General features: G+C 43.9%; 1 protein-coding gene across 5 annotated transcripts in view; it reads right to left on the bottom strand.

The window, feature by feature from the left end:
- Positions 1 to 17,836, bottom strand: part of JMJD1C (jumonji domain containing 1C) — a 509,668-nt gene that overhangs the window by 106,983 nt on the left and 384,849 nt on the right. The window contains exon 1 of one of the 5 annotated variants that reach the window (XM_068255135.1): positions 6,012 to 6,098. The exons of the other annotated variants lie outside the window; for them this stretch is intronic. Coding sequence (XP_068111236.1) covers positions 6,012 to 6,044 — 33 coding nt within the window. The 5' untranslated portion in view covers positions 6,045 to 6,098. Of the gene's footprint in view, positions 1 to 6,011; positions 6,099 to 17,836 lie in introns of those variants that run through there. 5 annotated transcript variants of the gene reach the window in all.

Here is a 17,836-nt window from a genome sequence, read left to right as displayed (position 1 = left end):
GACACAACCACTGATTCTAATCCTCCAGCCATCCAGGCTGAGAGTGTCTGTGCCTTCCATGCATTACAGGGACACAACCACTGACTCTCATCCTCCAGCCATCCAGGCTGATTGTGCCTTCCATGCATTACAGGGACACAACCACTGATTCTCATACTCCAGCCATCTAGGCTGAGAGAGTTTGTGCCTTCCATGCATTACAGGGACACAACCACTGATTCTCATCCTCCAGCCATCCAGGCTGATTGTGCCTTCCATGCATTACAGGGACACAACCACTGATTCTCATCCTCCAGCCATCCAGGCTGAGAGTGTTTGTGCCTTCCTTGTATTACAGGGACACAACCACTGATTCTCATCCTCCAGCCATCCAGGCTGAGAGTGTTTGTGCCTTCCTTGTATTACAGGGACACAACCACTGATTCTCATCCTCCAGCCATCCAGGCTGAGAGTGTTTGTGCCTTCCTTGTATTACAGGGACACAACCACTGAGTCTCAGACTCCAGCCATCCAGGCTGAGAGTGTTTGTGCCTTCCTTGCATTACAGGGACACAACCACTGATTCTAATCCTCCAGCCATCCAGGCTGAGAGTGTCTGTGCCTTCCATGCATTACAGGGACACAACCACTGATTCTCATCCTCCAGCCATCCAGGCTGAGAGTGTTTGTGCCTTCCTTGTATTACAGGGACACAACCACTGATTCTCATCCTCCAGCCATCCAGGCTGAGAGTGTTTGTGCCTTCTTTGTATTACAGGGACACAACCACTGATTCTCAGACTCCAGCCATCCAGGCTGAGAGTGTTTGTGCCTTCCTTGCATTACAGGGACACAACCACTGATTCTCAGACTCCAGCCATCCAGGCTGAGAGTGTTTGTGCCTTCCTTGCATTACAGGGACACAACCACTGATTCTCAGACTCCAACCATCCAGGCTGGGAGACAAATGGGAGATTTGGTTCCAATGCTGCATCACTGCAGGTGGCCTTTTCTTCCTCCAGCAACCAGTCACAGATGAGATTGCCCTGATTTATTTACGATGAAGTGTGGTGGAGACTGTCCATGATCCAGCAAACCTGGACCTGATGACTTCTGCAACCCTTATCTGGGTCATAGCCCCATTTACACTATACAATTTTTTTGTCCCATTCGATTCATTGATTCCATTCCATTCAATCCGACATGTCCGATCAGGATTGGATTCGATTCAATTTGCCATTGTTTAGCAATGGCAAATTGAATCAAATCGAATCCTGATCGGACATGTCGGATTGAATCGAATCAATGAATCAAACCGGATAAAAAAATTGTATGGTGTAGATGGGGCTATAGAGTGTAGAGAGGATTGCAGTCTCTTGTAACAACTGGAACAGAATGTTTTTTGTTTTCAAAATAATGTCCTAAAATGGTATGAAAAAGGTTTCTATGGACTTGTTCAGGTTCCAGCAGAAAAATTATGATAAAAAAAAAAAAAAAAAGCCTAAACTCTTGCACAGGACAGAAGGAAAACCGAGAAATGCACCCTATATGTATTTAGAGAGTCCAGCCTGTCTCATTCCCCCTAATCTGTGACTAACCACAACTGTAATTTGATCTTTCAGCTGTGTCAGCTGGCTGCCTCAGCAGAGCAGCTAATTTGAAAACACAGGATGTTAACCCTATGTCTGCTTCCATGAAATCAGGAAGTAGACACTGCAGATTTATTGCAGGATTTCTATCAGCTGAAACAATGAAAGGTTTCTCTTTAAAGGTTATTATGCTGTTGCTTGTCTTTTAGAGCAGAGAGGGAGTTCTGAGCTCAGCTTTAGTGCTGCCATTGATCCCTACCAAGCACATAGTCATGTTTCTGATCATTAAACGGTATGAAATCAATCAGCAGCATGGCCATGACTGAGATGAGCTGAGGGGACAAGCAGGCCATTGCCCACGTGTGAAAATTCGGGAATTTATAACTAGTTAAGACAACTAGAAGCATTGCAGTAAACGCTTCATGTTATTGGTTCAAGCAGTTATTCGCTGTTGTTCAAAGTGATTAAAAATGAAGCTGTAGATATAAATTGCAGCGAATGTATTGCGGATGAACTAAGTAAGCAGGATGTAACATACAAGTCCGGCTCCTAAATCCCTCCCTGGATTATTCCACCTCAGCTGGAAGATTCACACCAGTTTTCCTAACTTCCAGCAATAAAGCTGACTTGTTATAGGTCAGCTGAAGCTCTGGCAATAATCAAATAATGTACAACTGTTCTGGCACTTCCTGTGCTTTACAGTTCTGAACTTTGATTCCACTGATGAACTGGATTAACCCAGTGCAAATAAATAGGGCGTACGTGTATAAACCTTAACTTCTCCAGCACAGTATCCCAAAGCCCAGCACAGAGCAGCCCAAAGTCTGTCGCTCTATTAACTTCTCCAGCACAGTATCCCAAGCCTACCACAGAGCAGCCCAAAAATCTATCATGCTTCTATTACCTTATCCAGCACAGGGATCCCAAACCTAGCACAGAGCAGCCCAAAGTCTATCACTCCTCTATTATCCAGCACAGTATCCCAAAAATCTATCACACCTCTATTACCTTATCCAGCACAGGCATCCTAAGCCCAGCACAGAGCAGCAAAAGTCTATCACTCCTCTATTATCCAGCACAGTATCCCAAGCCTAGCACAGAGCAGCCCAAAAATCTATCACGCCTCTATTACCTTATCCAACACAGGCATCCCAAGCCTAGCACAGAGCAGCCCAAAGTCTGTCACTCCTCTCTTATCCAGCACAGACATCCCAAGCCTAGCACAGAGCAGCCCAAAGTCTGTCACTCCTCTCTTATCCAGCACAGACATCCCAAGCCTAGCACAGAGCAGCCCAAAGTCTATCACTCCTCTCTTATACAGCACAGACATCCCAAGCCTAGCACAGAGCAGCCCTAAGTCCATCACTCCTCTTACCTTATCCAGCACAGACATCCCAAGCCTAGCACAGAGCAGCCCAAAGTCCATCACTCCTCTTACCTTATCCAGCACAGACATCCTAAGCCCAGCACAGAGCAGCCCTAAGTCTATCACCTGTGCAGCGCAAAGTCTGTCATGCCTCTATAACCTTATCCAGCACAGGCATCCCAAGCCCAGCACAGAGCAGCCCAAAGCTGCTGGGGGTTCTTTTAAATAATAATAATAATAAGAATAGGAGTAATATATTCCTCCTCTTTCCTTTATTTCCCTGCCTAGCTGAAACATGATCCTCTGCTCACTTGTGTTTACAAGCAAGGCTGAGGTGACTCTGCGAGTGGAGGAGAAAAGAAAAAAGTTAAGGGAAGAAATGACATCAGTATTTAGCCTCCAACTGTGGGCAAAAGACATGGCCCCCACCAGGAACAGAATTTTTTTCATTTACTATATAAAATTCACTGAAATCAAAACGTGAACAGTACAATACATGTGTTATGTAAGTAGATCAAGTATTTATCTACTTATATATGTGTTTTTTCCCCGTCATAGTATGGCTGACCCTACTGCTTTAAAGAGAAACTCCGACCAAGAATTGAACTTTATCCCAATCTGTAGCTGATACCCCCTTTTACATGAGAAATCTATTCCTTTTCACAAACCAACCATCAGGGGGCTCTGTATGACTGATATTGTGGTGAAACCCCTCCCACAAGAAACTAAGGACCGTGGTACTCCTGGCAGTTTCCTGTCTGCGAACCTTGCTGCATTGTGGGAAATAGCTGTTTACAGCTGTTTCCAACTGCCAAAAAAACATGCAGCAGCTACATAACCAACAGTAAAAATGTCACCATGTAATAAATGTCAGAATGTAAATCAGGGATTTAAAAGATTTTACAATGGGCAAACACTGACTAAATCATTTATACATAATTATTATAAAAATGAAGCACTTTTTTATTAATTTATTTTCACTGGAGTTCCTCTAAGTATTGTTTTGGGTTAATCATTCTATAAATTGCACTTTACCTGGAAGGGCAGGAACATTCTGCCGGAGCCGGGCTATCTGGGACCTGAATGGTGTGATGTTATTGCAGGTCATGTAGTTGTTCATTAATGTGTCACATGAAACCTGAACACAATGCCACTGTGTAGCAGGTGAAAGGCCTCCTTGCAGTGTGTGCTGGGTGTGTTGCTCTGCTGTGCAGGGTGTACACAGACACACTGCTTTCATTATAAAGCCTCAGGTAGTTTCCTCTCACCAGACAGGAAGCACAGCTTACCCCGTATTCAGCTCTGCTAATAAAACAAGCCTAGGACAAGCGTGCACACGTCACACTGCTGGCTGTGGCTTTAGTGGTTAGCAAAACCTCAGGGTGCCCTGCATTCCTCACATGACAAAATGTCTGCGTCCAACCGGCTGAGCTGCTACAATAAACAGAGTACAATAGACAAGCCCTATTGCACTGAGGCCCAGGAACAGGAGCTGTCTGGCTCTGAAAAACTCATTTATAGAGTTACTGATCCAAATGCACACTTCACGCGAGTTCACAGAGCATGGAGGTTACACAACGCTATTGTCCTTATATTCCATCATTTACTGAAACAAAGCAAACTAAAGGGATTTCTTAGTCAAGTCTTGTAAAACATGTAGCTTCTAAAGTGCAAATGAGGCTACATTAAGGATATAAAGCAGCATTGAGAGCCACTAGGGGCATTATGGGACCAGATCTCTGCTTATGGATAGCAACACCAGTTTGAAACAGATTCTGATGTGAGAGGTATATGGAGGCTGCCATATGTATCTCCTTTTAAACAATACTAGTTGCCTGGCTATCCTGCTGAGCCTCTGCCTCTAGTACTTTTAGCCATAGCCGGCTAATCTAATCAGATCTGACAACAATGTCAAAAACACCTGATCTGCATATGCTTGTTCAGGGTCTATGGATAAAAGTATTAGAGGCAGAGGATCAGCAGAATAGTAAGATGACTGGTATTATTCAAAAAAGGACATAAATATGGCAGCCTCTATATCCCTCTCGTTAGTTGTCTTTTATGGCTGCAATCTTCTCGGTAAACTCTGTGCATTCCCCCTTATAGTCTGAACAGTGTTCTGATGCAACCCAATAGCATCAGCCTAGATTTCAACTCCTCCCCCACTAGTAATAATGCCTCATCTTTCTACTACATCCGTGTTTCCTTTAAAGTGAACCTAAACTCAGAACTTTCTCTCTGCTCTAAAAGATAAGCAACAGCATAACCGCCTTTAAAGAAAACCATTTATTTGTTACAGCTTACAGAAATCCTGCAATAAATCTGCAGTGTTTCTACGTCCTGTTTTCATAAAAGCAGACACAGGCCCAGTGCACACCAAAAACCTCTAGCAGATCTGCAAAACGCTAAAGGTTTATGAAGCAGATTTCAGAGCGATTCTAGGCATGTTTAGAGAGGTTTTCTAAACATGCCTAGCGCGTTTTTGTGTAGCAGATATCATATAGTGTTACAGTAAAGCTGTTACTGAACAGCTCCTGTAACCAAAACGCCTGGAAAACCGCTCTCATCTAGCATTTTTCAGAGCGGTTTTCCACTTTCCTATACTTAACATTGAGGCAGAAACGCCTCAGTAATCTAAAAAATGCTACAGCCCCTGAGTTTGCATTTGTGGAAAAAACGACCCACTCTGGTGTGCACCAGTCCATTCACTTTCATTAGCTAGGCGGTTTTCCCCCTGCGTTTTAAAAAACGCTTCAGAACCGCTCTGCTGTGCACCAGCCCATATTGTTAACATCCTATGCTTTCAAATTAGCGCCTCTGCCGTAGCACTCAGCTGACACAGCTGAGGGATCCAATTGCAATTTGTGATTAGTCACAGATGAGGGGGGAAATTAGACAGGCTAAACTCTCTAAATACATACGAGGTGCATTTCTCTAGATTTTCCTTCTGTCCTGTGCAATAGTTCATTTCCACTTTAAGAATTCACTGAAACATGGATGACAAGATCCTTATATAGGTCACAAACCTAAATAAGGTTCTATTCCATCAGTTAAGGAGAATTGCAGCACATAAATACCTGGTGCAGTGATAAGGCCCTAGTGAGATGCATAACCAGGACAAGCCCTTGACCTTCCTGCTCTTGATAACACTATGATCTACGGCTTTTGCACAGCAGCTGACACAATTACGGCCTGAACCTTCACCGCGGCAATCATTTATGACCCGCGCAGATTATTTTGACCAAGTAGAACAGCTCTTTTGAGAAAACAAAGTCCGATAAAACTGAATCAAACATTCCACTGAGCACAGAGACCATGAAATTGCAGCTAACATGATTCCAGCAACTGCATAGGACTGCGACAGTAGCTAATCGGCCATATAAACAGTGCAGGCTTTGTGACCATCAACACAGCAGCAGGTGTACCCTGAGCCTCCCCAGCTAAACTGATGGGCTGAAGCAGCTGTGCAGGCTTCACTGAACCTGTTACCCGCTCAACTGTCACAGCCAGTATTTCCAACGTACGCTCGGATAGGAGACAGGCTAGCATAAAATGTAACATATGCTGTCTTAACAGAGCTTGACTGACATCCAAAGCTGGAATAAAACAAACCCGTCACACAAAAAGGGCTATACATGAAGAGTGACACATAAAAGAGAATGGCTATTTTCTTTACTTACATGCTTTTCTTTACTTATAGTTATTGTAGTCCTTACAGGCAGAAAAAAAAATGAAGTAAATAAAAGATTTACATGTATCACTAGTAGCCAGTAGGTAGTGCTTTGGTTTGGTCTCCAAGGGGTTTAAACACAAGTGTTGGACACAGGTTCTGGAGTCTGCTGAACGCACTGTGACCGCTTCACCTTGAAAGCAATGGAGCAGTTTCTATAGGGGATTCTGTGGCAGGTTATGTAAATCTGAACATAGCATGCAACCCTGCATCTAAGTATCCTAGCACCTCCATGTTAGGTGCAACCGCATGGGATTATTTTTATTTAGTATTTATATAGCGCTGACATGTTCTGCAGCGCTGTACAGAGCGCATTGTCTTGTCACTTAACTGTCCCTCAAAGGAGCTTACAATCTAATCCCTACCACAGTCATATGTCTGTATGTATCATGTAGTGTGTGTATCGTAGTCTAAGGTAAACTTTATATAGGGTGTAGTTTAGGGCCAATTTATCTATGTTTTTGGGGTGTGGGAGGAATTGGAGTGCCCGTAGGAAACCCTAGCATACACAGGGAGAACATACAAACACCATGCAGATAGTGCCCTGGCTGGGATTTGAACCGGGGACCCGGCGCTGCAAGGTGAGAGTGCTAACCACTACGCCACTGTGCTGCCCGAGCAGTACCTGCACTTTTGCGTTAAGCTTGTACTTTTTTGCACGCTTCTGCAAAGCATTCGACAGGAATTTTCCTTCGGCCAATAAAAACACAAGCCTGAACGCAAGGCGAAGCAAGAAAAACATGCAGCGTTTGTTGGCAGCTTTAAAGAGACACTGAAGCGGAAAAAAATATATGATATAGTGAATTGGTTGTGTACTATGAATAATTACTAGAAGATTAGCAGCAAAGAAAATATTCTCATACTTTTATTTTCAGGTATATAGTGTTTTTTCTAACATTGCATCATTCTATAATATGTGCAGATTACACAACACTCAGCATTCAAAACGAGTCTTTCAGAGCAGTCTGTGAAGTAATGACCTCTCCTCTAGCAGAGGAAAAGTAAATAGTCCAGGAACAGTTGAGATCATAAAAGTCGGATAACAGCCCTCTCCATGACTCCACTACTTAGGAGAGCTTAATGGCTTGTTTGCATAGAGATAACAACTGGAGTTTCTCAACTCTTCCTGTACTGGAAACAATTACACTGATGTATCTGATCTTAATGTTTTATTTCTTAGCTGTGCTAAACATACAAATCATAATATCATCATTTTTTTTTTCGCTTCAGTGACTCTTTAAGACGGGAGGTTTCCCTGCAGCCCATGAGAAACCTGAGCAACATACAAACTTTAGGGCCGGTTCACACGGACGGCAGGCGGCGTTGGGGCGGCCAGGAAGTCGCGTCGTCCTGAGACGTCCCGTTCGGTGGCGGCGGTACAGAGATCGTCGCGATCGGCGTTTCTCGTCCCCGCAGGGGGACATGAAGACGCGCCGGCTAGCCGTCCCTAGACGTTGCATGCGGCTTCTAGGGACGGCCGAAACGATGCGTTAAATCGGGATCAGAACGCCGCGTTTATGCAATCGACGGTAATCGACGGTAACCGCGCAATGCTAAACGCTCCTATTCACTTGAATGGGAGAGTTTAGCCGATGGGTCCCGAACGCTTGACGGTAGACGCCGCCAAGCGTCCGTGTGAACCGGCCCTTAGTCTTTTGTTGCCTGGAACAATCGTTACAGTGTAGAAACATGTGCCGCAGGCACAATGCTCAGCTCCCAGCATGTTCTATGGAAAGGTAAAGAGGGAAGACTGGTGGGCGGTGCCCTCAGTTGCTGCAGGACTAGCAGGTGTTGGGAGGAGTCTGTCCAGTCAGTTGCTGGATGGGATGCATTCAACATTGATTGTTTTAGCCAAGAAAGATCAGAAATGTGCACAAGTCTTCAGTAAAGCGTAGAAATGCTACTTTGTCCCCAATTTCCCTTGTTTTCACAAACGAGGCTCTGTTGCCTGAAACTTTTGCTAAAAAGTTTTAAAAAGTGCCATCACTGAGCGCCCACACAGTGCCAGGAACCCACCCTTCAATGCTACAAAACACAAAAATAGCATGCGGTGAGCAAAAAGTTCTCCTAATACGCAAGTTTCCAGTGACACAGGAAGGGAAAGAAACTGAGGCAATAAAAGCCAAGATGTTTTGATTGGCTACACTAAAGTCCCTCCATGGACCAGCAAAGATCAGAATTTTAGGAAGAGATTTTTTTGCTATTCACTACTCCATATACAATTCTTTTTTTAATAATAAAATAAATAAATAAAGAGATTTAATGCCTACTGATGATACTTACACAGCCTGATGTCTTCCACATATGTGAGCTAAAGATTGCCTCACTGTATTTTTACACAAAGGCTATTTCCTGTAAAAACGGACCTCACAGGCAATCTGTATGATTCACACTATTCCTGAGAAGACATCAGTAATATTTTCCCAGCATCCATCAGCTTCAACACCAGAGCCAGCTCTTTCTGCACGGACGCCATTACTTTCCAACGCTACACCTGCAGGCAAGACAGCTTCCCTGTGACTCAGTCCTTTGTCTGCAGATCCTCAATACGAGAAATCGCTCCCGTGCGGATGCGCAAATGACTCTAATAACAGTTGTCGATCACGCTAGTGGCTTTAATTTGAGCTTACATTTGCATGGTGTCCCCTGTGACAGTGCAGACTGCCACGCATACTCCAGAGAACAGACATATTAAAAATAAACTCATAGTAAACACACGATGGAAAGATGTATAAAAAGCTTGCACTGCAAAACATGTTTTGCTTAGATGCTGTATAGATAATGCAAGCTTAGGCACTGCAAGTCCTTGTTAAATGTAAGTGTTACTTCCATCCGCGTGACAATTCACAGAAGACTATTAAGTGTTTACAGTGAAGCTTTTATTTTATTTATTTTTTTCTGCGAAAGGATGCCAGCCGCTTAACCAGAACGCTCATTAACCAACTGGCACACAAGCAGTGGCATGCAATTATGTCAGTCATTATCTGTTGCAACTGTCAACAGCTCAGAGATTCAGCTTCCAGCAAAAACAAGACAGTACAAGAGGTTTGGCATATTAAAAGGTTTCCTGCCATCAAACCAACTTCATTACGTCAGATTTTTATTTTTTTTTCAACTACTTGAGTTGGTCAGTAAAAGACCCAACCATCACATAACTACTGCTTCAGCGGGCATCATAACTGAATGTAGCAGGGTTAGCTAGGGAGCTACAGAGCAGTTCAACAAAATCAGAAGAGATTTACAACGCTATAAAGAAGCATTACAGTGGCCATATATCACTCGATGTATGGCAAAATCGACCTTTAGATAGATCCCTCTCTGATCAAATCCTGACATTCAAATCCTTTGACAATCTGGGCCCTGGATTCCTGAAGGACTTGTTGCAACTGCATCACACCTTCACAATCTTAGATCAACAGTATCTAATAATTTGGTCCCACCGCAAAACCTTTGTAGGCAGAGTCTTATGTCATGCTGCCCCTACACTTTGGAACTCTCTGCCACACCCAATCAGGACATCTCCATCACTGGAAGAATTTCTGAGTCCAAATTGAAAAGCCACCTGTTTAGTCTGGCATTTATGAACATTCCTGACTATTTCCTCTAACACAGTCCACCCTGCAACCCTATATTGATCAGACACATCTATGTGCTTTGATTCCCTGGCCTCCCTCCAATGTTGTGCGTCACCGCAAATGCCTGTACCACGTGACTCCAAGCGTCACAACACATGCCTGCGTCACACGGAAAAAGGCATTCCCAGTGACGTCGTCCAGGAGTCACGCTGGAGGAGAGGCGAGACTAACACTGGACACGGACACACACACACACACACACGGGCACACACACACGGACACACACACATGGACACACACACACACATTACACTTGAGGGAACATCAGACAGGGATCTGTCAGGTGTTGTGATATCGAACACCATTACCGTTGTGCACCCGATTAAGCCCTTGCGTCAGAGTTCTTTCCACCATTCATGATCGACTCGTTTGACTGATTTCCACTGGAAAGCTAGAGCGAGATCGATTGGAAAGCCATGTTGTGGCACCAACTCTCTTCTGACTTAATAAAATCATATAGGAAGATCAATCAGGCAGCAGTATCAAGTAACATGTGGGCACCCTATGTATAGTAAATTAAGCATCGGACAAAAACTACAAAGCATAGTTCAAAAACTAAAGAAGTGTGTTGCTCTTGAAGTCCAGAGAGTGAGTCGTATTCTCCTCATACCAGCCTAATGCTGGGAATACACGGTTCGTTTTTGAGCCATGTAGATTGCTCGCTAGATAATTTCCTACATGTTCGATCTCCCGCTCGATCGTTTTGCCGCTCGATTTGTGATAGCAGTGAATGGAAAAAGATAAGAAAAAAAGAGCGGAAGATAATAGAATCGACTGCAGAATCGATGGGCAAAATGATCGAACAGGAAACTCGAGCACCAAAAACGAGCCGTGTATGCCCAGCATATGGTAGAATACCAACAGGTTATGGCCTTTTTCTAGCAATGTAGTATATTATACTGTCAACAGCCAACAGAGTTTCAAAGGTGTTTTATCAGTAATGCTAAATTTAGCAAACCCTTTTCATGATATACACAAAGGCAGTCTGATAACCAGTTCAATTTGCTCAATTACAGGTACAGACTGGTTAACGTGGACCTGAACGTGTGCACAGGACAAAAAAAAACAAACAAAACAGAAATGCACCCTGTGTGTTTTTAAAGAGAAGAGTCTGTCTTATCCCCCTCATCTTAATCAAAGGTTCTTATACTGTTTATCTTTTTGCGCTGAGAGGAAGTCCTTTAAATTTTTTTTAATTTTTTTTTTTAATAGCGTGCTTGAACAGCAAATATCTACAGATAAATGTATGTGGTGTTTCAAGTAATCTGTTCAAATCTGAGAATGCAATAAAGTACACTCTGTTCAAAGATAAGAATTTGCTTATGTATAACCACACGCATTTGTTCCTGCAGTCTAAACATTTATAAAAACACCACTGCTATTAAAAACAAAACAAAACAATGAAGGTCAGTGTTACACAACTTATTAGGGCTATGTTGTGCCCTTTAAGCTTCCCAATTCAGTTTGCAGCTGGCTTTAATTCCCCTAAAGGTGGCCATACACGTCAATTTCCTCATCCTTATAGATCCGATTTATCTGTTGGCAATTTTCTAAAATGTCCGATCGCTTTTTTATTTTGACTAAAAATTGATTGAAGTATTGACCAGACAAGATAGAAAATTAAAATCAATTAGGGGTGGGGGCAAGAGCATTGGTAGATCTATGGCTTATCTCTTTGGACCACATCAAACAGAGAAACTCTGACGTTCAACCGATTTTCAATAGATTCCCTGCTGGAATCGATTTGAAATTGATGTGCAGTGTGTGGTAGGAATCAGGACTTTGTGAATTGATTCTCTTCAGAAAGGAATAAATCATTTTGGAATATTGGGTGACAATCTGTAAGTGTATGGCAAACTTAACCCTATAAGCTACCTCAAATTGCACTTTACAAACATGCTACATGTAGGAGTTGGTTCCTGTGCACCTCCTCTACACTACACATGTAGGCGTATGGATTGCTTTCAAACCCCCCTTTACCGGCATGAATAGTTTGCTGCAAAGAGCAGGAGACTTCGTTACACAGCTTCAACACCTGGACTAATTCAGTGACTGGCAGGTAGTTGGGTGCTTCCATCTGTAAGGCAAACTGTGACTGTCCTGGTTTGTTATGTACAAAAAAATAAATAAACTGAATGCACTGTTTTCTTCTCTACAAACATGGAGTGCCAACAGAGATAGAGGGCAATGAAATGAAGCAGGCATACAGCTATTTTAGAATGCCTATCACTAGGTATGGTATGACCAGGGTCACTTATACACTGTCACTGTAATAGAGAATACTGTCAAACAGCTTGGAGGATGCCCATGCAGACATCAGATTGCCATGAGAAAATTCTTCCTCTGCACTGGAAGCAGGAGATGCTTTATTTTGACACCCTTCTGCCTACCCAAGTTCATTGTGGATGAGAGGAACAGCCCAAGGTTTGCAAGACCCTGAGGAAGGAGGCATGGAGCATGCAGCCATACCCCTGAATAATGCAATAGGGAACCGGGCAACTCACACAACAGGAGAATGCCTGCCTATGGTAATGTGACCGATGGCTTATTGATAAATGAGGAAAGGGTAGGGAAAACAGAAGTATTTGTGAAATTAAGCTTCAACTAAAAATTAAAAAAAAATACATTATAGAACTACCCCAAAAATGTTAAAATATAAAATACACGCGTAATAACTACCAGAGTAAAATGCTACATAATTTTTTTTTTGTCGTTGCTGTTGTTGCTGTCACCTACAGGAAGCAGTAACAATGTGACAGATCTGACAGGTTTTGGACTAGTCCATATCCTCATGGGGCTTCTCAGCATTTCCTTTCTTCAAAAGCATTCCCTGGAAAGGATCTATGCAAGAATGCCAGTTAGTCTGCCTACTCACGTGCACGCTATTTTGGCAATTGTTCTTTGTAACTTCCGCTCAGGAAAACAGATTTTGAAAATAAAGAAAACCCTGAGACTCACCTATAAGGAGGTGGACTAGTCCAAAACCTATCAGATCTGTCAGACTTTTAATCTATTGCAAGTGACAGTGATGTAGAAAAAAATAAAATGTATAGTGCATTATACTCTGGAACAAAAGTACATTTCATACACATGCATCCACATGCATTTTAAATGTTAGATTTTTTCACACAGGTGGCCCTTTAAGCAAGTCTCTTTTATACCTGCACCTAAAGAAAAGAAAAAGAAAAAAAAAAAAGACCATGGCTCTGTGTAAAGACAGGGGGAATCACAATGTTTCTTCTTCAGTCAGTCCTCCCTCCCTCCCTGTAGTGCTTGTTCTCGGAACAGAACAGCGCAAGGGGTACATAAATAAATGAATACCAACTAGTGTTTTATGAAACATGACTAGGGCTGGGGTGGAATGACTTGAAGTTCCCAGCAGATGTCTGGCCTGGAATCAGAATTCCGAGCACACACTTGGAACATTTCTGCTGCAGCTACTACACAGATCTATTCCAAATAATTACAGCTGCTGGGGGAAGTTCTCACAAGGCTCTGCAGGAGAGGCAGAACAGGCCCCTTGGAAGCTGGGGAATACAGTTTTTCCCCTCTCTCTCTCTCTCTCTCTCCCTTTTAATGATATACTCACACAGGGCAGCTCAAAAATAACATTCTGCTACACACACAGCAATTCTGCTGCTTTTCTCAAACAAACAAGGCACTTTTGAAACATGGCTTTAACCAAGCTCACCCCCACATATAACCACAATCCGCAATGGTGTTTTCAAAAGGTTACATCTGCCAAGCTGACTGTACGCATTTGGAAAATGAGCTGTAGGAATGACAAAAACTACAGGGAGCAGGGCCTATTTCATCTCTCGATTAATCTCTTATGTTGGTAGAAGGCAAGAAAAAGGGAGGACAGTGCCTTGCCTGCTCTTTCCACAGCAGATACACTCAGTTAAAGGTGCAGCCCACAAAATGCCCAAACCCCCCCCCCCCCCCTAAAAAAAAAAAACACTAGAGCTCCTGCCATATACAGCCACTGTGGTCTACTGCCCATTCTGTAGTTCTAAACACAGTTGTCATCTTTTGCCTGCTCAATAAAGCTAGGAGGGAGGCAGGAGGTGGACATGAGGTGACATCACTACTGTTTACCACTGCCAGCATGGACTAGAGGGGCCCTGGCTTCTGTACACAGGCTTCCACAGTAGGAGGTTCAATTTCGTTTTGCAATTCTCTTTGGGGGGTAGATAACTTACTAATGTGAGGAGTACAATCAGCCTTTATAGTATTAGTGAAGCTACAGTAAGGTATGCTTAAAATAATGTAAAACAAACTGGATTTTTCTTTATTTAAACAGTTTTTCAAAATACTGACTTGCCACCCCAGCGCTATAGTACAAGCTGTTACGCTCACACAAAAAAGCCAATTCGAGAATGGAGAGGGTGTACAGGTTTTTCCCAACCTTAGTTACAAAATGCCTGATCTATAGACCGCCACAACCCCCCCAGTGTACTGTTCTCCCCCTTACTTCTCAGATCAGAACCCAGTCCATCATGCACTGCGAGTAACCACTCCTCACCCCTCCATAGCGACAGATGCACCGGTCTACTGCTATAGAAGAACACTTGGCTTCAACCTGAATCAAGTCCCAATCCCTCTCAGCTGACAAAAGTTGAGCATGTGTATGTACCTTAAATTGGCCTTGCTAAGCTCATAAGCAAATGTCAGTGGAAGTCCTAATATCATCTGCAAACACTGGCTATAGAAGAGGCAGCTCCTTTTGTAAGATAAAACAACAGGCAGAGGTAAGCTTGTATGTTAAAATAATGTCCCCACAGCTAGCCATACATTTATTGGTTTCCCCGTCCAATTCCAAGCAGATTTCATCATCTATACTGATCACATGCAGCACTGCACATTGGCTGCACATTGGCTGTATCAGCAGCAGCATCAAAGATGTGCCCAGGCAGCAGTCAAGGTTCTCCCCTACAAAGCTCTTTGCAAGCTAGCTCCTTCCTATTTAAATAACCTTATTTGCAGATAGTATCCTACGAGCAATATCTGCTCTACTAACAATATTCTCTTGTCTTCCTCTCTGGTCACCTCTTCTCACTCCCGCTTACAAGACTTCTCTCGATCCTCTCCTCTGAGCTCCCTCACCCAACACATCCGCCACTCACCCGCACTTACCCTTTTTAGGCACAACCTGAAAACTCACCTCTTCAGTTAAGCACACTCTTATAGCTAGGACATCACCATTTTTACTATCTCATACACAGCCTCCCTTCACCTACTGTCCCATCCATTCCTTAAACCTTTAGACTGTATGGCCTTTTGACCAGGGCCTGCTTTCCCCTTCTGTCTCTCAATGCTGTGTATTATCTGCAAATATCCTCCACCCCTTGTAAAAATGTGTAGTTAATTTATTTATTGCTTCAGCTGTAATCCACCACTGCCTTGTATTGTTATATGGTTTATTTTGTATTGTTATATATACCTTGCATTTTGTTGTACAGCGCCACAGAAGATGCTTGCGCTATATAAAGCAATAACAATAAGAAGACAAGACACAGAACATTTATATTGCGCTTTTCTCCTGGTGGACTCATAGCAACAGAGCTGCAGCCACTAGGGCACGCTCTATAGCAGCGTTAGGTAGTCTTGCCCAAGGTCTCCTTACTGAATAAGGTGCTGGTTTACTGAAAAGGAAGAGGCAAGAGATACAAACCCTGGTCCCCTGTGTCAGAGGAAGAGCCCTTAACCAGTACTATCCAGTAACTGCCATTAAGCCAGTATCTATTTCAGTAAGGAACCCTTGGACAAGACTCCCCAACACTGCTACTGCCTATAGAGCGTGCCTTAGTGGCTGCAGCTCTGGGGCTTCGAGTCCACCAGGAAAAAAAACGCAATATAAATGTTCTGTGCAGGGTGGCCTATGGAGAGTGCTCTAGTGGTTGCAGCTCTCAAGTGCTTTGAGTCCATCCGGAGAAGCACTATACAAATGTTCTTTATTTAACAAACAATCCCACAGCAGCCCTGATTTCCCCATGTGCTGTAGCTCAAACATCCACAGCAAAGTGTGTGGCACAGGCAGGCTTTTGAAGCTGTTGCTCATAAGGATATCATTATTCTTGCTGACAAGCACTGTGACCCAGAGCAAGACACCACCACCAGCACACAGCTATATAAGCTCATCTTTCTCAAGCTCCCCTTACTGAGCTATGCAGCAGGGTAATTAACAGCAAATTGAAGATCCACCCACACACTTCCAGGGACTGTCACATGAGCCGAGTCTCTTGGTGACACATCAGACATCAATCCCACAAGCCTTTATTATGTGGCAGCACCTGTTACCAGTCTCCAGTTTCATTCCACATGCCATGTCTGTGCCAGGCTGAGAGGATACAATGACCGCACATACCACAGGAGATGTCAGCTCAGCTTAGAGAGCCAGATGTGGCTGTGCAGGTGGGGAGGGTGAGGGGAGGGGGGTGGCGCCTGTACACAGTGATGCAATTACACATGGCTCTGCTAACTGAACCCTACACACCAGCTAGAGAGAATGAATGTGTACACAGTGCAGGGCAACAGTCATGGGAGGGGTGAAAGTCTGCTATGCAGTACTTGGAAAATGTCATTAAGCTACTAAGTATAGTCAGCAAAATGCTACCAACCACACAGAATTTCATATGAGAAACAAGACAATTACCAATGCAGTGTGACTGCAGGGTGTTATGGATTACAGAGAGAGCGTGAGGAGAGAGAACAGGGCTGGTGGGGGAGAGAGGATAAGAGGGAATGAGGCGAGAGGGAGGGAGTAGAGACAGTGAGAGGATGGTCCACCTATTGGGGGAAGAGGAAAAAACTGTGCAAATAGCAGCCCGATATATCACTGCCTGCCACCAACTGAGAGGCACATGATACCACTTGGACTGTATAACCCCATACTTCCTTCCCCTATGGACTGTATACCTATACCCCTCTCCCCTATGGACTATATATCTCATCCTCCCATACCATCCATTACATCCTCCACACTCCTATGAACTGTATACCTATATCCTTCCCTTATTCCCACAATCCCCCTCCCCCCATGTTAATGTTTTGTTTTGCTTTGGCAATGCTAAATGTATTTGGTCCTGCCAATAAAGCTTTTTGGATTTGGATGAGGGGTGAGAGGGTGAGGTGGGAGAGAGAGGGGAGAGTAGAGACAGAGGAGAGAAAGTGAGAGGGGGGAGTAGAGACAGGAGAGAAGAGAGGATGAAGGGGAGAGAGAGGTAGGGAGCAGAGACAGTGAGAGGAGAGAAGAGAGAATGAGGGGAGAGGGAGTAAAGACAGTGATAGGAGAGACATGAGAGAAGAGAGGATGAGGGGGAGAGAGGGAGGAAGTAGAGACGGTGAGAGGAGAGAGATACAGTGAGGAGAGAGACAGAACAAAGAGGAGGGAAAGGAGAGAGAGGGGGGGGGGGGGGGAGGAGAGAGAGAGGGGGGGAGAGGGAGAGAGAGAGAGAGAGAGAGAGAGAGAGCGCGCGAGTAGGGGGCAAAACAGAGACACGAAGAAGAGATTGAACAGAACTATAAACTGGCCTTG

This window comes from Hyperolius riggenbachi, chromosome 10, assembly GCF_040937935.1.
Source record: "Hyperolius riggenbachi isolate aHypRig1 chromosome 10, aHypRig1.pri, whole genome shotgun sequence".
Taxonomy (NCBI): domain Eukaryota; kingdom Metazoa; phylum Chordata; class Amphibia; order Anura; family Hyperoliidae; genus Hyperolius; species Hyperolius riggenbachi.
Note: the sequence above shows the minus strand (reverse complement) of the source record. Positions and strands in the feature narration are given on the sequence as shown.